The following is a 22,483-nucleotide window of genomic DNA, read 5'->3' on the forward strand; positions in this document are numbered from 1 at the left end:
ACCACTAGGCTACCTGCCACCTCTACACTCTAACCATAGGCTACCTAGGCTACCTGCCTCCTCTACTCTAACCACTAGGCTACCTGCCTCCTCCACTCTAACCACCAGGCTACCTGCCACCTCTACACTCTAACCACTAGGCTACCTGCCACCTCTACACTCTAACCACTAGGCTACCTGCCTACCTCTAACCACTACACTCTAACCACTAGGCTACCTGCCTCCCTACCTCTAACCACAGGCTACCTGCCTCCTCTAACCACTAGGCTACCTGCCGCCCCTACACTCTAACCACTAGGCTACCTGCCGCCCCTACACTCTAACCACTAGGCTACCTGCCTCCTCTACACTCTAACCACTAGGCTACCTGCCACCCTACACTCTAACCACTAGGCTACCTGCCTCCTCTCTCTAACCACTAGGCTACCTGCCTCATCTACACTCTAACCACTAGGCTACCTGCCTCCTCTACACTCTAACCACTAGGCTACCTGCCTCCTCTACACTCTAACCACTAGGCTACCTGCCTCCTCTACACTCTTACCACTAGGCTACCTGCCGCCCCTACACTCTAACCACTAGGCTACCTGCCTCCTCTACACTCTAACCACTAGGCTACCTGCCGCCTCTACACTCTAACCACTAGGCTACCTGCCTCCTCTACACTCTAACCACTAAGCTGCCTGCCACCCCTGCTGAGCATAGACAGGATGGTGTGTGTATAGACTGTAGTTTTTAGGGTTGTGTGTGTGTGTGTGTGTGTGTACACACAATCTTGAAGCATAGATTGGTCAGACCAATGTTGAACAGTCCTTACCACAGGTGGTGGGGCGGCCCTGGGGGGCGGCCCGTCAGGAAGTCCAGTACCTATTGGACTGAGAAAATTGCAAGTAAAGCTTGTCATCTGTTCATTACCTCAGGCTGCACAGCTGTTCTCTCATCATATGAGCATATTTTCACCCATCAGACTATTCTCAATTTAATCATGTCTTTACTATGTCAAATTAGTTTCGATTTAGAATGGCCCATTATCAAATGGACAGGGGCAGGGGGAAAATGTCATCTGTATGCACTCGAATAGCGAATGGAGGCTGTGCTCTTCCCAATGGTCCGTTTTGTAGGCTACTTTGGTTTTATAGCGGAACGCGTTTAATATGAGCAGCTGAGAAAATAAATACAAGAACACTTATTTAACTCCATGGATCAACAGAGTGGCGATTTTAGCATGTAAATCATCCCAATTTTTATTTTAGATGCATGCCAGCAAAACCACTAAACAATACAGTGTCACCGTTATAGTGCGATTTAAACAGTGCCCAGGGGCCTAATAAACCTGTCCCAACACCTTACTGCTGCTACACCTGGCTATCAGCGGAGCCTTGTCTGGCAATTGTCGCGGTAGGGGATTTTGCTATAGGACCGTTAAGGTACCCCCGTCGAGAATGATACAAGTTCTTATGTCACCCGGCTAACAGCTGACTCACAGGCCCGCCGGACTGGCCTGGTCACAGTGGGGCAAAAAAGTGTTTCGTTAGCCACCAATTGTGCAAGTTCACCCACTTAAAAATATGAGAGAGGCCTGTAATTTTCATCATAGGTACACTTCAACTATGACAGACAAAATGAAAAAATCCAGAAAATCACATTGTAGGATTTTTTATGAATTTATTTGCAAATTATGGTGGAAAATAAGTATTGGAGGAAAGCTTTGTATGCATCTCTGTGTGTGGAGTAAAGATGGTCTAGGATTTTTCCTGGTTGCACATGTGACATGCTGGTAAACATTTGGTAAAACTGATTTAAGTTTGCCTGTTGGAGGCGTGCGTGGCCACGCAGTCGTGGGTGAACAGGGAGTACAAGGAGAGGGCTCAGAACGCACCCTTGTGGGGCCCCAGTGTTGAGGATCAGCGGGGTGGAGATGTTGTTGCCTACCCTCACCACCTGGGGGGCGGCCCGTCAGGAAGTCCAGTACCCAGTTGCACAGGGCGGGGTCGAGACCCAGGGTCTCGAGCTTGATGACGAGCTTGGAGGGTACTATGGTGTTAAATGCCGAGCTGTAGTCGATGAACAGCATTCTCACATAGGTATTCCTCTTGTCCAGGTGGGTTAGGGCAGTGTGCAGTGTGGTTGAGATTGCATCGTCTGTGGACCTATTTGGGCGGTAAGCAAATTGGAGTGGGTCTAGGGTGTCAGGTATGGTGGAGGTGATATGGTCCTTGACTAGTCTCTCAAAGCACTTCATGATGACGGAAGTGAGTGCTACGGGGCGGTAGTCGTTTAGCTCAGTTACCTTAGCTTTCTTGGGAACAGGAACAATGGTGGCCCTCTTGAAGCATGTGGGAACAGCAGACTGGTATAGGGATTGATTGAATATGTCCGTAAACACACCGGCCAGCTGGTCTGCGCATGCTCTGAGGGCACGGCTGGGAATGCCGTCTGGGCCTGCAGCCTTGCGAGGGTTGACACGTTTAAATGTTTTACTCACCTCGGCTGCAGTGAAGGAGAGTCCACATGTTTTCGTTGCAGGCCGTGTCAGTGGCACTGTATTGTCCTCAAAGCGGGCAAAAAAGTTATTTAGTCTGCCTGGGAGCAAGACATCCTGGTCCGTGACTGTGCTGGTTTTCTTCTTGTTGTCCGTGATTGACTGTAGACCCTGCCACATACCTCTTGTGTCTGAGCCGTTGAATTGAGATTCTACTTTGTCTCTATACTGACGCTTAGCTTGTTTGATAGCCTTGCGGAGGGAATAGCTGCACTGTTTGTATTCGGTCATGTTACCAGTCACCTTGCCCTGATTTAAAAGCAGTGGTTCGCGCTTTCAGTTTCACGCGAATGCTGCCATCAACATCTTCAACGCACGTTCTAATGAACTCGCACACCGAATCAGCGTATTCGTCAATGTTATCTGACGCAATACGAAACATATCCCAGTCCACGTGATGGAAGCAGTCTTGGAGTGTGGAATCAGCTTGGTCGGACCAGCGTTGGACAGACCTCAGCATGGGAGCTTCTTGTTTTAGTTTCTGTCTGTAGGCAGGGATCATCAAAATGGAGTCGTTGGTCAGCTTTTCTGAAAGGAGGGTGGGGGGGAGGGCCTTATATGCATCGCGGAAGTTAGAATAACAATGATCCAAGGTTTTTCCAGCCCTGGTTGAGCAATCAATATGCTGATACAATTTAGGGAGTCTTGTTTTCAGATTAGCCTTGTTAAAATCCCCAGCTACAATGAATGCAGCCTCTGGATGTATGGATTCCAGTTTGCAAAGAGTCAAATAAAGTTTGTTCAGAGCCATCGATGTGTCTGCTTGGGGGGAATATATACGGCTGTGATTATAATCGAAGAGAATTCTCTTGGTAGATAATGAGGTCGAAATTTGATTGTGAGGAATTCTAAATCAGGTGAACAGAAGGATTTGAGTTCCTGTATGTTTCTGTGATCACATCACGTCTCGTTAGCCATAAGGCATACGCCCCCGCCCCTCTTCTTACCAGAAAGATGTTTGTTTCTGTCGGCGCGATGTGTGGAAAAACCCGCTGGCTGCACCGCCTCCGATAGAGTCTCTCCAGTGAGCGATGTTTCCGTGAAGCAAAGAACGTTAGTCTCTGATGTCCCTCTGGAATGCTACCCTTGCTCGGATTTCATCCACCTTGTTGTCAAGAGACTGGACATTGGTGAGAAGAATGCTAGGGAGTGGTGCACGATGTGCCCGTCTCCGGAGTCTGACCAGAAGACCGCCTCATTTCCCGCTTTTACAGAGTCGTTTTTTTGGGTCGCCGGCTGGGATCCATTCCGTTGTCCTGTTTGTAAGGCAGAACACAGGATCCGCTTCGCGAAAATCATATTCTTGGTCGTACTGATGGTGAGTTGACGCTGATCTTATATTCAGTAGTTCTTCTCGACTGTATGTAATGAAACCTAAGATGACCTGGAGTACTACTGTAAGAAATAACACTTAAAAAAAAAAAACTGCATAGTTTCCTAGGAACGCGAAGCGAGGCGGCCATCTCTGTCGGCGCCGGAAGTAGAATAAAACGGAACCTTGAGGAACACCGAAATTTACAGTTGATTTGTCAGAGAACAAACCATCCATAGAAACAAACTGATATCTTTCCGACAGATAAGATCTATACCAGACCAGAACTTGTCCGTGTCAACCACTCCAAAAGAGTTTGGTGATTGATAGTATCAAAAGCAGCACTAAGGTCTAGGAGCACGAGGACAGATGCAGAGCCTCGGTCTGACGCCATTAAAAGGTAATTTACCACCTTCACGAGTACAGTCTCAGTACTATGATGGGCGTCTAAAACCAGACTGAAGCAACAGCTTTTCAAAGAATTTTGAGAGAAATGGGAGATTTGATATAGGCCAATAGTTTTTTAAAAATATTTTCAATGTTTGGCTTCTTCAAGAGCGGCTTTATTACTGCCACTTTTAGTGAGTTTGGCACACATCCAGTGGATAGGGAGCCGGTTATTTTTGTTCAACATAGGAGGGCCAATCACAGGAAGCAGCTCTTTCAGTAGTTTAGTTGGAATAAGCTCTCGTATGCAGCTTGAAGGTTTAGAGGCTAAGACTGTTTTCATCAATGTGATCTAGTATTTAAAAACTTGAGTGTCACCCTTGATCCTAGGTCCTGGCAGTGTTGTGCTAAGCTTTGGAGTAATATGCAGATTTAAAGAGGAGTCCGTAATTTGCTTTCTAATGATCATGATCTTTCCGTCAAAGAATTTTGTGAATTTATCACTGCTGAAGTGAAAATCATCCTCTCTTGGGGAATGCTGCTTTTTAGTTAGCTTTGCGACAGTATCAAAAATAAAATGTTGTATTGTTCTTTATTCTCCTCAACTAAGTTGGGAAAATAGGATGAGCGAGCAGCAGTGAGGGCTCTTCGATACTGCACGGTACTGTCTTTCCAAGATCGTCGGAAGACTTCCAGTTTGGTGTAGCGCCATTTCTGTTTCAATTTTCTGGAAGCTTGCTTCAGAGCTCGGGTATTTTCTGTATACCAGGGAGCTAGTTTCTTATAACAAATGTTTTTTTGTTTTTAGGGGTGCGACTGCACCTACAGTATTGCGCAAGGTTAAATTGAGTTCCTCAGTTAGGTGGTTAACTGATTTTTGTACTCTGACGTCCTTCGGTAGGTGGAGATAATGACAGGAGAGACAGCAAATGGGTATTAGTTAGGGAACATTGAGAAAGAAGTGAATAGAACCATAGGGAAGTGGGGTAGGTTTATTCAGGCTCATATACCTCAAGCTGGCAGAGCAAAATCAGAGTACCACTGCACAATGCAATATGACCCCTACCAAGACCATTTGTTAGAACAACTTTGGATAATGAATGCAAATGGAAAGTCAGTAACTGTCACACCCTGACCTTAGAGCTTTTTATGTCTCTATTTTGGGGTTGGTCAGGGTGTGATATCGTTGTCTCTGATTGGGAACCATACTTAGGTAGCCCTTTTCCCTCCTTTCTGTGTGGGAAGTTGTCTTTGTTTGTGTCACTTTTGCCCTTAAGCTTCACGTCGTTTTGTATGGTTTATTGTTTAATTGCCGTCATTTTAAATTAAGGAAAAATGTACGCTCACCACACTGCTTTCGACGGCCGTGACAGAACTTCCCACCACCAAAGGACAAAGCAACGTGGCGAAAGGGACTCTGGAGACAGGCTGGGGAGTATCGCCGTCCAAGGGAGGAACTGGAGGCAGCTAAAGCAGAGCGGCAACGATATGACGAGGCAAGTCAGCGAAGCAGGCATGAAGACAAGCTTCAGGGCTCGGGTTTTTTCTGTATACCAGGGACCTAGTCATATTGCCCCAACATCTCTCCTAGACTTTCGTCAACAGTCGGTTGCTTTTACCTCACTATTCAAACGAGCCCAATGTCTTAGGAAGTTACACATGTTATTACTCTAACGTCGTGAAAGAGATAAACTGACACGTTTTAATTTGTCAAAAACTACTTGATTTGGAACAAGTGATTTTGATGGCCTGCAGATGCGCAGTTTGGTGTGAGACGACCGTTAGACCCGATGATGTGTTTCTGCACATGAGATTAGCTATCCAACTTTGCCTAATGGTGCTTTCAAGACAACTGGGGAAAAAAACGATTTGAGTTGGATGACTGTTCAAAACGATTTTTCCCCTCAAGTTCCCAATTGTCCAAAAGTTGGAAGTTGAAGATTTCAGAGTTCCCAGTTGTTTTGAATGTGGCAACGGCTAGCTAAACTCATGCACAGAAACAGTCATCTCGCACCGAGTTGCGAATGTATGGGCCGTCAAATCAAAGGCACTCCGATATAAAGTATAAAGTTGTTTTTAACAACTAAAAAAGTGTCAGTTTGTCACTTTCACTAGGTTGGAGTAACATGTTCAACTACTTAAGACATTTGACATCGCACCTGACTTTAAAGGCGAGTTGAGACTCACTGATATTCAAATGACTACTCAATATTATTTGTAGATCAGTCAGTCACACGCCAATTGTTTTGGAAGTTTTGTGACTTTTCGCCTCTGGGTTTATAAACTCTGTGGTAGTCTCGTGGTAAATAAAATAAAATAAAAAACACTGCTCGATCAAAACCATCTAGAGCCCCACAGTGAAGGTGTCATAAAACCTAGCGGTCAAACAGGGAAATTGTTCCAATCGTTTTTCCCATAGGGAATGTTAGAAACTATTAAAACAAGGGCTGTGTTTTGTGTAGGCTCTACTCTGATTCGAAAATACTATTGAAAAGTAGGCATCATGCAACACTACAAATCCCTGCCAGCTCCTGCATGTTCTCTCTTGCTGACACCTTTGCTAACAGGTATTGTGTCAATTTAAAGCATGCACAATACAGTTCATAGAATTGTCAATTCAAAGACATTTAGTCAATTTATTCATTACTAAATGTAGCTAACATTAGTGAATCCAGAGATTACCTTTGCCTAGTGTACACAAAACACAGCTTTTATTTAACCCTTCTATTTAATGTTTCTAAAATCCCCTATGGAAAAAAATGAATGGTGGAAAAACAATTGGAACCATTTCCTTGTTTGACTGCTAGAGCCTGTTCCACACACCCACAACATTTCACACGCTCACTATTTTCTGTTCGACACACCCACTCACCCACACTCTGGCTGCTGCTACCAGCCTTCTCTTCTTTATAAACTCAATGCTTCAATGTTTACACAAATGATACAGTATATAAACCCTGTATTGCTGATGCTATGTATTGGCCATTGAGAGGCTTTGAACCCACATGTCGGCCATATTGGCACTCCCCATAGGAATGAATGGAATTCTACAGTATTTCAATTAAATGTTTCAATGACAAAATTACATGTATTTAAGTTTTTTTTTGTAGTGGGGCCAGTAAAATGTTTTGATGTATTTTATTTTTATGTTTAGCTCACATAATATGTCAAAGTATTGTAACGACCCTGGGTCGCGGAAATCGACCCTGCCCCACGAGCACGCTTTTGCGGCAGAGTCGATAGCGCGCCGGACCTCAAGCTAGAATAGAAGGTCGAGGGTTCGAGACCTGCTCCCTGCTGTTTCATTACAGTATACATTAAGGTGTCTATAATATAATACACATGGTATAAAACAAATGTAGACATTAATAAATGCATTTCTATAGCTTCCAAAATATTATTTACAACGGTGAGGGGAGAGCCAAGATGGAGGCACTACAGCTTCAACATAGCGCCCCCTATTTGTCATCTAGTGTGTATATAAATGCTTTTACAGCAAGGGGCCCGGGTTTCAGTCTCGAATCAAGCACAGTTTCGACTGATCCTATAGTTTTGCTTTGGTACTGCCGTTTAACTGACGCCCGGCCCAGAAAGACAATTCCCATAGAGAAGTCAGATTTTGATCATTCCTAATAACACACTTTAGTCATTACCTTTGTGTTCAAAACATAAATTAAATAATTCAAATAATTGCGAAGCAGATGATTTTTATTTATTTATTGACTCACAGTTAGGAGGATATTAACATGTTATATTCAACCAATGTTTGTCATGTTTTTGGATGACGTCATCGCGGCTCCCTGAGTACACATGTGAAGTTGGCATGTATACACCGGCTGCAACCTGGATGTAGACATGAATGGTGTATGCGAGCGTGAGTAGATCACCTTAAACAATGGTCAGACATCTTGGACGCATTATTCAGTTATTTTTATACTGTACTTCAGTAGTTTACAGTGCTTCCTCTGAGACTTTTATTCCAAAGGCTGGTAGCCGCTTTGATTGATTTGTTATTTTCTATTGTGAAGAATTGGGTTCCTACGGGATCTATTGATGGGTCGTTCGCGAACGAACGGCTCCTTTTTAAATGATATTTTTGGTTAAAGTCGGGAACCGAATTTCGTCGGTCAAATAGCCGTTCATTTGGCTCCCTGATTTGCATACCGCTAGTACTGCTTTCTGAGTTCAGAACAACGTTTTTCTGCAGATAAGTTACACAGTAACTATCTAAAGAAATAATAAATGGTGGGGAGAGCACCTCAATCTCGTCCACGCTGATTCTTTTTTTGTGTGTGCGTTTCTGTATTATTATTTTATATTAATTTGGCCAGGTAAAAATGTATTTGTATTTTTTCACGATCTGACATCTTGGTAGCCCACCTTCTGTGTTTAACATTGGAGATTTGCAATTTTGTTCATTGTTCTAGGTCGATTTTGAAGCATTTTGAACTAAGACCCTGCTCTTTAATGTGAACTGACCAAATGAGCCGGCTCACAGAAAATACTCGAAAGGCTCATCCCTAACGAACTCGAGCGGGAAATACATCTTATTTTACAGTGTTAGAAAGCATCGAAACGGCTGCAGGGTGTCATGTAAAAAGTTTACAACATGCCGTCACGATCAGAACGCCTCGGAACTAATTTCACGCTGGGAAGATTTTTAGCACGGACCTTTTTAACATGACACAGGCGACGGTCGATTGACTGATCTACAAATCACCTTGCATCAAATAACAGCTCATTATTTGTTGATCAGTCAGACAAATTACCCATGATACATTGCAGTTTTGATCCTCGCACACGGCTGTTGCATTCATACAGCGCCCAGCTACCGTGCGCAGATCACAGGTAGGTAAAGCCTGCGTTGGTTGCTTCATCGAAACGATATTGTTTATTATTGTCATTATTTTTTATTATTTGTATTAATGGTGGCATCTTGTCAACCTCTGGGAATCAATAAACAACCGATGTTTGTTTAGCTCAACAAACGGCCTGGACATCGCAAGGTTAGCTGGCTTGCTAACTAACGTGTTAAATTGAGATTGCTAACGTTAGCTAGCTAATGAACGTGTGCTAGCAGCCTACTACGGCTTTAGCTTGTTGGCGTATAAAACCAGCTTGATAAAACACATTCGTATCATATGTATTGTGCCTTTCCAAGAGAGCTAGATGGTAACAAACTGTGACAAACGCCATGGAGTCAGTCAACAACAGCAGCCAGATCAGTCACCACCAGCAGCCAGATCAGTCACCAACAGCAGCCAGATCAGTCAACAGCAGCCAGATCAGTCACCAACAGCAGCCAGATCAGTCACCAACAGCAGCCAGATCAGTCAACAACAGCAGCCAGATCAGTCAACAACAGCAGCCAGATCAGTCAACAACAGCAGCCAGATCAGTCAACAACAGCAGCCAGATCAGTCAACAGCAGCCAGATCAGTCACCAACAGCAGCCAGATCAGTCAACAGCAAGCCAGATCAGTCACCAACAGCAGCCAGATCAGTCACCAACAGCAGCCAGATCAGTCAACAGCAGCCAGATCAGTCAACAACAGCAGCCAGATCAGTCAACAACAGCAGCCAGATCAGTCAACAACAGCAGCCAGATCAGTCAACAACAGCAGCCAGATCAGTCACCAACAGCAGCCAGATCAGTCACCAACAGCAGCCAGATCAGTCACCAACAGCAGCCAGATCAGTCACCAACAGCAGCCAGATCAGTCAACAACAGCAGCCAGATCAGTCAACAACAGCAGCCAGATCAGTCACCAACAGCAGCCAGATCAGTCACCAACAGCAGCCAGATCAGTCACCAACAGCAGCCAGATCAGTCACCAACAGCAGCCAGATCAGTCACCAACAGCAGCCAGATCAGTCACCAACAGCAGCCAGATCAGTCACCAACAGCAGCCAGATCAGTCACCAACAGCAGCCAGATCAGTCACCAACAGCAGCCAGATCAGTCACCAACAGCAGCCAGATCAGTCACCAACAGCAGCCAGATCAGTCACCAACAGCAGCCAGATCAGTCACCAACAGCAGCCAGATCAGTCACCAACAGCAGCCAGATCAGTCACCAACAGCAGCCAGATCAGTCACCACCAGCAGCCAGATCAGTCAACAACAGCAGCCAGATCAGTCAACAACAGCAGCCAGATCAGTCACCAACAGCAGCCAGATCAGTCACCAACAGCAGCCAGATCAGTCACCAACAGCAGCCAGATCAGTCACCAACAGCAGCCAGATCAGTCACCAACAGCAGCCAGATCAGTCACCAACAGCAGCCAGATCAGTCACCAACAGCAGCCAGATCAGTCACCAACAGCAGCCAGATCAGTCAACAACAGCAGCCAGATCAGTCAACAACAGCAGCCAGATCAGTCACCAACAGCAGCCAGATCAGTCACCAACAGCAGCCAGATCAGTCACCACCAGCAGCCAGATCAGTCACCACCAGCAGCCAGATCAGTCACCAACAGCAGCCAGATCAGTCACCACCAGCAGCCAGATCAGTCACCAACAGCAGCCAGATCAGTCACCAACAGCAGCCAGATCAGTCACCAACAGCAGCCAGATCAGTCACCAACAACAGCCAGATCAGTCACCAACAGCAGCCAGATCAGTCAACAACAGCAGCCAGATCAGTCACCAACAGCAGCCAGATCACAGCCAAGTAAACATTGCATATCAAGTCACGGCGGATATGTCGATTTAGCAGGCATACTATGTGCTGGTACTATAATTGTTCAAACTCCAACACAAATGAACCTCGCAACCATGGCTCAGTACTTAGCAGTAGCTACAGACAATATCCTAACTGAAAGTGAAAGTAGGTCAACAATGGGCGCGACTGTAACTATCTTTAGTGTTTAATGAAGATGGTATTTTCCGGTCGTTGAGTGCCTCAACGTTTGCTCTAAATCTAAACGCATCACTCGCGTTACGGTTTTGGAAACAAGGAACATGTCGTTGATATTAGCGAGAACTAATAAAAACAAGGTTCAGTTATTGCAGCTTTTTACGGGGTTGGGGTTCCCACACGGCCATATTCATGTTACAGCGCTTGTTCACGGAAAACAGACGGTAATTAACATCTTGCATCTCTGAACACATGTGTGTAAGCGGAATATGGATGCCACAAATGCGTTGTCACTGAAGTACCGTCTGCTGCAAATGTTAAAACCATGTACAGTAAATGTATTTTGCGTTTGTGAAATTATTTTTTGATACAATATGAAAGTAGAGGGCTTCATGAACCTTAAAGCAATTGAGAATTGATTCGTGTTTAGATGGCGTTTTTGGCTGCCAAAGGAGCCTAACGTTACTCCTTAATTGGGCTAGGGTCGACAATTTGATCAAAAACATTTGCCCAGTTCAAAAAGGGCCTATGGTGTCATGTAACTTGGCAAAGTGTTTTCCCTACCAATCTAGCAGACTTTCAATAGGCTATGGACTAGTTAGTAGACACTGTGTGTCCTCCCTGGTATTCAAATCAATTTCCTTGTCCTCAAACCCTGCCCATTTTGGGTGGGGTGTCACTCTGTGTCCCGGTCAATCAAGTTAAAAATATGAGCTAAACAGCCAAGCTGGTGTTCTGTGTCCCTTACAGTGGGGGTTCCCCACATTTAATTTTCTTCGGCCAATAAGAAAAGTAACAAATGGCAAAATCACTAACCTATGCATAGGCTGTGTGTGAGTTTCAAGTTTGGGGAAGCACATTTTCGCCATAACAATGCACCTTTATAATATTACTATAAAAATCAAACATTCATGAAATCACACATGCAAGACACCAAATTAAAGCTGCACGTGTTGTGAATCCAGCCAACATGTCAGATTTCAAAAAGGCTTTTTGGCGAAAGCAAACGATGCTATTATCTGAGGATAGCACCTCCGTAAACAAAGAGAGAGAACATATTTCAACCCTGCAGGCGCGACACAAAACGCAGAAATAAAAATATAAATCATGCCTTACCTTTGACGAGATTCTTTTGTTGGCACTCCAATATGTCCCATAAACATCACAATGGGTCCTTTTTTTTGATTAATTCCGTCCATATATCCAAAATGTCAATTTATTTGGCGCGTTTGATCCAGAAAAACACCGGTTGCAACTTGCGCAACGTGACAAAATCTCAAAAGTTACCTGTAAACTTTGCCAAAACATTTCAAACTAATTTTGTAATGCAACTTTAGGTATTTTTTTATGTAAATAATCAATAAAATTGAAGACTGGAGGATCTGTGTTCAATACAGGAGGAAAACAAACTGTAGCTTTCTGGTCACGCGCCTCTATCTAACAGTACACTACAAGTTACCCTCGTTCTGGATGGCTGTACTTCTTCATTACACAAAGGAAAAGTCTTAACCAATTTCTAGTTGACATCCAGTGGAAGCTGTAGGAACTGCAAGAAGATCCCTTAGAAATCTGGATTCCCAATGAAAACTCATTGAAAAGAGAGTGACCTCAAAAACATCTGAATGGTTTTTCCTCTGTGTTTCGCCTGCTACATAAGTTCTGTTATACTCACAGACATGATTTAAACAGTTTTAGAAACTTCAGAGTGTTTTCTATCCAAATCTACTAATAATATGCATATCTTATCTTCTGGGGATGAGTAGCAGGCAGTTGAATTTGGGCATGCTTTTCATCCAAAATTCTGAATGCTGCTCCCTATCCTAGAGAAGTTAACAAATGTATTAGATCTGCCATGTGGAATCCTTTCCACATGTAGCAAGCTAGTGACTTCATCTAACCAGGTATTAAAAACCGGGACAGTCTCCTTATTACAAAGGCTCAAAATGGTTATTTTTCCAATAAACATGCCATATTGTAATGTTTTCTGTTCTCAGTTGGTTAAAGTCGTTAGGTGCTGTGACCTTCCTAAAACAGCAGTATCCGGGGCTGGTATGAGGTTACAGCTGTATACTAATGAGAAAGACTCATTAAATAAATATCCTGCCAGAATGTGTGCAGTTTGGGGCATGACCAGAAGAGGTGACCCAGGGTACCCTCTGCAGATTTTCAGTAGAACGTGTGTAAATTGGTAGAGGAATAGTGGAGTGTCATGACGTTGCCCTCTTTGGGTACAGCGAGTACCATCCCCCCCTCTCTCTTTCACCCTACACCAGACTCTGTTAGGCAGGTCATACATTCCTGGAGGAGATTCTTCCTCATGGCCAGACAGTCTAGAGAGAGAGTTTTCATAGAGCGAACAATGTAACTTCTTCCACCTCACAGAAATTGTTGAACTGAACAATATTCATGTTTTGGAGAATGTATAAACGGTCGGTGAAGTAGCCAGCTACGAACTCGTCCGTTTGGTACAATTTTGTGAAACTCAGAGACAGTACAGCCACATTACCATAACCCTGTTTATACACGAGTCTCAGTTGTGAGGATCGCATCTAATTGTTGTATAAAAATGAATGAATGAAAATTAATTAATGAAAATATTTGTGAAATTATGTAATGTGATTTTAAACTGTTTAATGAAGGAAACTCCAATTCCCTTTGGAGTTTAACTAAATCCTTGGCCCGCCCCATGAGCACAGACATTGATCTGGCGTCATGGGACAACCCCTTTCTGCTCTTCTGAATATAACCCCACCGTGGGAATTTATCTGGAGACCATGCTTCTCTCAATTACGAGAGGGCTAAGGTTTCAGACGATTGCTGAATTCCTAACCATACCACGTGGTTAAACTCAGACTATCGAACCGACAGAATAGAACAAGTCTTTGATATTAATTACTAGTCTGCAGCTAGGAATTCGGTATCATTGAACGTGAAGACCAACAACCGCCGAAACATCTATTCTATAACAACATTGCTGAATGTTACTCTGAACTATCCAATCTAACCACGGCAGAGAGCTAGAGGGCGGACAAACTCTCCAGCAGAGATCACGACGACACATTGAGCATAAATATATTGATTGATTGCAATTATTCCTGAATGATTGAGCGTTCATGTACAAAGGATTAGCATTCAATTGTTATAATTATCACGTGGTAGTGTGTTGTATCTCAGTCGACACCCCCCCCCACTCCCCTTTTGTTTATCCCACCAGGGAACTTCCGCTACCATTTCCTTGTAACCATATCTACTGTTTGTTTATGCATTTCTGTGTTTGATTGATTATTTAGTTAGTAAATAAATTATTTAAGACAATTGATGTATCGATAACTCATAGTGAAGACTGGGTTCGTGCAGATAACCAACAGTTTAGGACGTTTGGAATGAGACTAACGTGAGGTAAAGAATTATATGTATTGAATAAGTTGGTGTCGGGAACACAAGTGAATATCTTGAAGGCAATCAGCCCAACAGTCATCAGTAATCTCCATGGTCTTCCTCCCAGGTCTCCTTCAAATGTTGTATGGATACAGAGTCATATGCTGTAAAGAGATCAAACTCTTGGAGCCAGGGGCGAGGTACATGAAAATATACAATTCGCGTGCAGGTGTAATTGCCTCAGTGGCACATAGTTTCGGAAGATGTCAAAGAAAGTTAGATGCGGGGAGATCGTACATTTCCCTCAACTGTGCAAATGTGGCAAAAATATTATTGACGTAAAGGTCTGCCTATAGTAGTAATGCCCTTTTCTCTTGCTCCCTCCCCCTTTTCTTGCTCGCTCTCACTCCCCCCTTCTCTCGCTCTCTGCCTTGCAGGTGTCCCAGTCTGCTCTGTGGTCAGGATGGGGGTGAAGGAGCGTCCTCAGTGCTACTTTGATGTGGAGATCAACAGAGAACCAGGTAAGACGCGTCAACAACCACCCGGTGATGGCTCACTGCCAGACTAAGAAAATGCTGAGACAGGACCTTGCTGCTCTGACATTCTCATTCACGTTTTACATATAGCCTGGGCTAGGCTTGTTGCACTATTGAAAGCTGAGACCAGATTTTTTTTACCAAGTCTGCTCTGGGATTTCAACCAACAGTCTTTCGGTGACAGGCCCAACACTCTTATTTGAAATGCAACAGGATATTAAATCATAAAGCCAGAGCTTTAAATATCAACAGTCACTGTTTTATTGTGCTCCAGATTGGATGCATGCCCTATTTACCGTTTACTGTACAAGCTACTGCATACAGTAACACTATATATACAGGGCGAGCTGGGTGGGTGTTTCCATACTCTGGGGAGCATGCTAGGCAGGTGTTGACATGATGTCCAGGGTGTCGACATGATGTCCAGGGTGTCGACATGGTGTCCAGGGTGTCGACATGGTGTCGACATGATGTCCAGGGTGTCGACATGGTGTCGACATGATGTCCAGGGTGTCGACATGATGTCCAGGGTGTCGACATGGTGTCCAGGGTGTCGACATGATGTCCAGGGTGTCGACATGGTGTCCAGGGTGTCGACATGGTGTCGACATGTGTGGCCAGGGTGTCGACATGGTGTCCAGGGTGTCGACATAATATATGCCATTTAGCAGACGCTTTTATCCAAAGCAACTTACAGTCATGTGTGCATACATTCTACGTATGGGTGGTCCCGGGGATCGAACCCACTACCCTGGCGTTACAAGCGCCATGCTCTACCAACTGAGCTACAGAAGGACATGATGTCCAGGGTGTCGACATGGTGTCCAGGGTGTCGACATGGTGTCCAGGGTGTCGACATGGTGTCCAGGGTGTCGACATGGTGTCCAGGGTGTTGACTTGCGGTCCAATGTGTTGAGAATGGCAGTGACAACTAGGTCCGGGACCATACCAGTATCGCCATACTCATTTACATTACATTTACATTTAAGTCATTTAGCAGACGCTCTTATCCAGAGCGACTTACAAATTGGTGCATTCACCTTATGACATCCAGTGGAACAGCCACTTTACAATAGTGCATCTAAATCTTTTAGGGGGGTGAGAAGGATTACTTTATCCTATCCTAGGTATTCCTTAAAGAGGTGGGGTTTCAGGTGTCTCCAGAAGGTGGTGATTGACTCCGCTGTCCTGGCGTCGTGAGGGAGTTTGTTCCACCATTGGGGGGCCAGAGCAGCGAACAGTTTTGACTGGGCTGAGCGGGAACTGTACTTCCTCAGTGGTAGGGAGGCGAGCAGGCCAGAGGTGGATGAATGCAGTGCCCTTGATTGGGTGTAGGGCCTGATCAGAGCCTGGAGGTACTGAGGTGCCGTTCCCCTCACAGCTCCGTAGGCAAGCACCATGGTCTTGTAGCGGATGCGAGCTTCAACTGGAAGCCAGTGGAGAGAGCGGAGGAGCGGGGTGATGTGAGAGAACTTGGGAAGGTTGAACACCAGACGGGCTGCGGCGTTCTGGATGAGTTGTAGGGGTTTAATGGCACAGGCAGGGAGCCCAGCCAACAGCGAGTTGCAGTAATCCAGACGGGAGATGACAAGAGCCTGGATTAGGACCTGCGCCGCTTCCTGTGTGAGGCAGGGTCGTACTCTGCGGATGTTGTAGAGCATGAACCTACAGGAACGGGCCACCGCCTTGATGTTAGTTGAGAACGACAGGGTGTTGTCCAGGATCACGCCAAGGTTCTTAGCGCTCTGGGAGGAGGACACAATGGAGTTGTCAACCGTGATGGCGAGATCATGGAACGGGCAGTCCTTCCCCGGGAGGAAGAGCAGCTCCGTCTTGCCGAGGTTCAGCTTGAGGTGGTGATCCGTCATCCACACTGATATGTCTGCCAGACATGCAGAGATGCGATTCGCCACCTGGTCATCAGAAGGGGGAAAGGAGAAGATTAATTGTGTGTCGTCTGCATAGCAATGATAGGAGAGACCATGTGATGTTATGACAGAGCCAAGTGACTTGGTGTATAGCGAGAATAGGAGAGGGCCTAGAACAGAGCCCTGGGGGACACCAGTGGTGAGAGCGCGTGGTGAGGAGACAGATTCTCGCCACGCCACCTGGTAGGAGCGGCCTGTCAGGTAGGACGCAATCCAAGCGTGGGCCGCGCCGGAGATGCCCAACTCGGAGAGGGTGGAGAGGAGGATCTGATGGTTCACAGTATCGAAGGCAGCCGATAGGTCTAGAAGGATGATAGCAGAGGAGAGAGAGTTAGCTTTAGCAGTGCGGAGCGCCTCCGTGATACAGAGAAGAGCAGTCTCAGTTAATATAATAATAATAATAATAATAATAATATATGCCATTTAGCTGACGCTTTTATCCAAAGCGACTTACAGTCATGTGTGCATACATTCTACGTATGGGTGGTCCCGGGAATCGAACCCACTACCCTGGCGTTACAAGCGCCATGCTCTACCAACTGAGCCACAGAAGGACCAGTTGAATGACTAGTCTTGAAACCTGACTGATTTGGATCAAGAAGGTCATTCTGAGAGAGATAGCGGGAGAGCTGGCCAAGGACGGCACGTTCAAGAGTTTTGGAGAGAAAAGAAAGAAGGGATACTGGTCTGTAGTTGTTGACATCGGAGGGATCGAGTGTAGGTTTTTTCAGAAGGGGTGCAACTCTCGCTCTCTTGAAGACGGAAGGGACGTAGCCAGCGGTCAGGGATGAGTTGATGTGCGAGGTGAGGTAAGGGAGAAGGTCTCCGGAAATGGTCTGGAGAAGAGAGGAGGGGATAGGGTCAAGCGGGCAGGTTGTTGGGCGGCCGGCCGTCACAAGACGCGAGATTTCATCTGGAGAGAGAGGGGAGAAAGAGGTCAGAGCACAGGGTAGGGCAGTGTGAGCAGAACCAGCGGTGTCGTTTGACTTAGCAAACGAGGATCGGATGTCGTCGACCTTCTTTTCAAAATGGTTGACGAAGTCATCTGCAGAGAGGGGGGGGGGGATTCAGGAGGGAGGAGAAGTTGGCAAAGAGCTTCCTAGGGTTAGAGGCAGATGCTTGGAATTTAGAGTGGTAGAAAGTGGCTTTAGCAGCAGAGACAGAGGAGGAAAATGTATAGAGGAGGGAGTGAAAGGATGCCAGGTCCGCAGGGAGGCGAGTTTTCCTCCATTTCCGCTCGGCTGCCCGGAGCCCTGTTCTGTGAGCTCGCAATGAGTTGTCGAGCCACGGAGCGGGAGGGGAGGACCGAGCCGGCCTGGAGGATAGGGGACATAGAGAGTCAAAGGATGCAGAAAGGGAGGAGAGGAGGGTTGAGGAGGCAGAATCAGGAGATAGGTTGGAGAAGGTTTGAGCAGAGGGAAGAGATGATAGGATGGAAGAGGAGAGAGCGAAGGTTGGGACGGCGCGATACCATCCGAGTAGGGGCAGTGTGGGAAGTGTTGGATGAGAGCGAGAGGGAAAAGGATACAAGGTAGTGGTCGGAGACTTGGAGGGGAGTTGCAATGAGGTTAGTGGAAGAACAGCATCTAGTAAAGATGAGGTCGAGCGTATTGCCTGCCTTGTGAGTAGGGGGGAAGGTGAGAGGGTGAGGTCAAAAGAGGAGAGGAGTGGAAAGAAGGAGGCAGAGAGGAATGAGTCAAAGGTAGACGTGGGGAGGTTAAAGTCGCCCAGAACTGTGAGAGGTGAGCCGTCCTCAGGAAAGGAGCTTATCAAGGCATCAAGCTCATTGATGAACTCTCCGAGGGAACCTGGAGGGCGATAAATGATAAGGATGTTAAGCTTGAAAGGGCTGGTAACTGTGACAGCATGGAATTCAAAGGAGGCGATAGACAGATGGGTAAGGGGAGAAAGAGAGAATGACCACTTGGGAGAGATGAGGATCCCGGTGCCACCACCCCGCTGACCAGAAGCTCTCGGGGTGTGCGAGAACACGTGGGCGGACGAAGAGAGAGCAGTAGGAGTAGCAGTGTTATCTGTGGTGATCCATGTTTCCGTCAGTGCCAAGAAGTCGAGGGACTGGAGGGAGGCATAGGCTGAGATGAACTCTGCCTTGTTGGCCGCAGATCGGCAGTTCCAGAGGCTACCGGAGACCTGGAACTCCACGTGGGTCGTGCGCTGGGACCACCAGATTAGGGTGGCCGCGGCCACGCGGTGTGGAGCGTTTGTATGGTCTGTGCAGAGAGGAGAGAACAGGGATAGACAGACACAGTTGACAGGCTACAGAAGAGGCTACGCTAGTGCAAGGAGATTGGAATGACAAGTGGACTACACGTCTCGAATGTTCAGAAAGTTAAGCTTACGTAGCAAGAATCTTATTGACTAAAATGATTAAAATGATACAGTACTGCTGAAGTAGGCTAGCTGGCAGTGGCTGCGTTGTTGACTTTGTAGGCTAGCTGGCAGTGGCAGGCTCCAACCCCCCCACCCCTCCCTAGGCAGGCTCCAACCCCCCCACCTCCCTGCCTAGGGAGGGGTGGGGGGGTTGGAGTGGCTAGCTGGCAGTGGTATCATAGCAAAGAAACAAAACAGGAAGCGGATTGAACTTTTTTAGGAATGCAGCCCCAATGGTAGAAACTAGCAGGTTGTCACCCAGAGTCAAATGTATTCATTTTCCAAGCTATAGCATATACAATATTTTACATACAGCAGGTTTTAAAGGACCAAAGAGTGGTTTTATGTATTCAGTTTTGCCATGGAAAAAATTGTGCGATACTGGTATCGTCCCAGCCCTAGTGATAACTGCGATGTTGAGATGATTGGTCAGGTGCCATACTGCCATTAGAAATATTTATTGGCCAGAGAGACCTGTCAGCCCAGGATATGTTTCAGATTGATTCCTCAGTCAAGCCTAACAAATTGTTCTGTCTTTTTCAGTTGGACGTATAGTCTATCAACTGTTCTCCGATGTCTGTCCCAAGACTAGCAAAAACTTCCTCAGTTTGTGCACTGGTGAGTATTGACCAGACACAGCAGGTCTGGATGTTTCATCCTGTCTATGTATCCCCCACAGAGCAGAGTTCCAACTCAGTATTACATGAAGCCGATCTTAACCTCCACCTATGAGATGTATTAAATGTACCTAGTCTATAATGAACATCCAGTTAGACATTACCTCCAATCCCATGAAGATGTCTCTCCTTGGAGGAAAAGCTGCTGCATGATGTGGTGAAACATCACTGTACTGAGACAGTAACAGCTACAGTACCTCTCCCTGGAGGAAGAGCTGCTGCAGGAGATGGTGAAAGTGTCACACAGTCTGACCCTATCTGAGATAGGTGTTTCGGGATGAAGGCATACCAGTCTGAGTTACATGTATAATTGGAGCCTGCCTAAGTTTAGGGTGGGGGGTTGGAGCCTGCCTAGGCCTAAGTTTAGGGTGGGGGGTTGGAGCCTGCCTAGGGAGGGGTGGGGGTTAGAACCTGCCTAGGCCTAAGTTTAGGGTGGGGAGTTGGAGCCTGCCTATGCCTAGGGAGGGGTGGAGGGTTGGAGCCTGCCTAGGGAGGGGGGGGGGGTTGGAGCCTGCCTAGGCCTAGGGAGGGGTGGGGGGTTGGAGCCTGCCTAGGTCTAGGGAGGGGTGGGGGGTTGGAGCCTGCCTAGGTCTAGGGAGGGGTGGGGGGTTGGAGCCTGCCTAGGTCTAGGGAGGGGTGGGGGGTTGGAGCCTGCCTAGGGAGGGGTGGGGGGTTGGAGCCTGCCTAGGGAGGGGTGGGGGGTTGGAGCCTGCCTAGGGAGGGGTGGGCGGGTTGGAGCCTGCCTAGGGAGGGGTGGGGGGTTGGAGCCTGCCTAGGCCTAGGGAGGGGTGGGGGTTAGAGCCTGCCTAGGCCTAGGGAGGGGTGGGGGTTGGAGCCTGCCTAGGGAGGGGTGGGGGATTGGAGCCTGCCTAGGGAGGGGTGGGGGTTGGAGCCTGCCTAGGCCTAGGGAGGGGTGGGGGTTGGAGCCTGCCTAGGTCTAGGGAGGGGTGGGGGGTTGGAGCCTGCCTAGGGAGGGGTGGGGGGGTTGGAGCCTGCCTAGGGAGGGGTGGGGGGTTGGAGCCTGCCTAGGGAGGGGTGGGGGGTTGGAGCCTGCCTAGGGAGGGGTGGGGGGTTGGAGCCTGCCTAGGCCTAGGGAGGGGTGGGGGGTTGGAGCCTGCCTAGGCCTAGGGAGGGGTGGGGGGTTGGAGCCTGCCTAGGCCTAGGGAGGGGTGGGGGGTTGGAGCCTCAACTAGACGTTTATTATTCTACATCTGCAGCTCGTGGTTGGATATTTCCCTACTTTTTATTGTATATATTTTATTCAAGTTTGACAAAATTTACATCAATGTAGGTACAAAGATTTGACCATACCCCAAACGCCCACACAACCCAACACATCCACCCAACCCCCCCAAGTCCGTTACCTACCTCCGCCCTACCTCAGTCCACCCACCCCACACCCTCCCTAAATTCCTTCCTAGAAAACAAAAATTATACATATATATCACAACAAATAAACAAGATGGAGACAGAGAATTTAGGGGCCTGGTTGGGGAAGTAGAAAAATACAATTTACATATGTACTGGAAGGACTTAATACATTTCCTTGTCCAGTGAGAGAAAGAATGATCTACTAAGGAAGCAGGAAATAAGTGATACTTATCAGTAGGTCCCATAGTAGAAGCAGAGGCGATTTTAAAACGCAGTCGAAACTGGTACCAGATCTTAAGTGTGGTGAGCACTACACGATTGCTTGTATTGCGAGAGGGGGATGCTGGGGGAGAAGAGCAGAGTAAAGCAGGAATACAAGAGTGTGCCTTTAATTGGCACCATGGGGTATCTGGAGCATGTAACCAGAATTTCAGCAATTGCCACTTGGCTGCCCAGTAATAGTATAAAAATTTGGGTAGTGCCAGCCCTCCACTAAACAAAAGATCTATCTTTCCTCTCCAGATAAATGTGGTAACAGCCTGATTGACTTCAAATAACACTTTGGTAAAAACAATAGGATAGATTGAAATAGATAAAGGAATTTGGGTAAACTGTTCATTTTTACAGCATTAAAATTTTTATTAGTTTTCATTTGCGCAAGAAGGGGAGCGAAATTTGCAGAAAACAGCGCATGTAATGAATGAGGTATGTTCACTCCAAGGAGAAACCAGAGCGGCTGAAAGGACTGTCTGCTGGATCTCTAGCGCTGCTGTATTGATTGGGAAGCACTCACTATTCTGGAGATTCATCTTGTAACCGGAGAAGGAGCCAAAGTTCTCCAGAATAGAAGGGATAGAAGGTAAACAGGTTAACAGGCTTATTTACATTGAGTAACAAATCATTTGCATACATTGATAACCCATGTTCAACTCCTTCCATTGTTACATCTTGGATAGAGGAGGATGGCTGTAAAGCTACTGAACGGGGCTCATTGGCGACGGTAAATAATGAAGAGGACAGTCTCTGCGTGTCCCACATACCAGTGCAGAATAATCACAACAGTATAGACATTGGCCTGGAGAGGTGTATGCAAGAAACAGAT

At 46.5% G+C, this 22,483-nt stretch overlaps 1 protein-coding gene across 5 annotated transcripts in view; it reads left to right on the top strand.

The window, feature by feature from the left end:
- The first annotated feature begins 7,981 nt into the window (after positions 1–7,981).
- nktr (natural killer cell triggering receptor) overlaps positions 7,982–22,483 on the top strand; it is a 102,930-nt gene continuing 88,428 nt past the window's right edge. The window contains exons 1-3 of one of the 5 annotated variants that reach the window (XM_052516243.1): positions 7,982–8,115; positions 14,916–14,999; positions 19,877–19,951. In XM_052516243.1, coding sequence (XP_052372203.1) covers positions 8,097–8,115; positions 14,916–14,999; positions 19,877–19,951 — 178 coding nt within the window. In that variant the 5' untranslated portion in view covers positions 7,982–8,096. Of the gene's footprint in view, positions 8,116–8,975; positions 9,090–14,546; positions 14,679–14,915; positions 15,000–19,876; positions 19,952–22,483 lie in introns of those variants that run through there. The other 4 variants (XM_052516244.1, XM_052516242.1, XM_052516241.1 and 1 more) reach the window with 4 other exon arrangements.

This window comes from Oncorhynchus keta, unplaced genomic scaffold (assembly GCF_023373465.1).
Source record: "Oncorhynchus keta strain PuntledgeMale-10-30-2019 unplaced genomic scaffold, Oket_V2 Un_scaffold_4195_pilon_pilon, whole genome shotgun sequence".
Classification (NCBI taxonomy): Eukaryota; Metazoa; Chordata; class Actinopteri; order Salmoniformes; family Salmonidae; genus Oncorhynchus; species Oncorhynchus keta.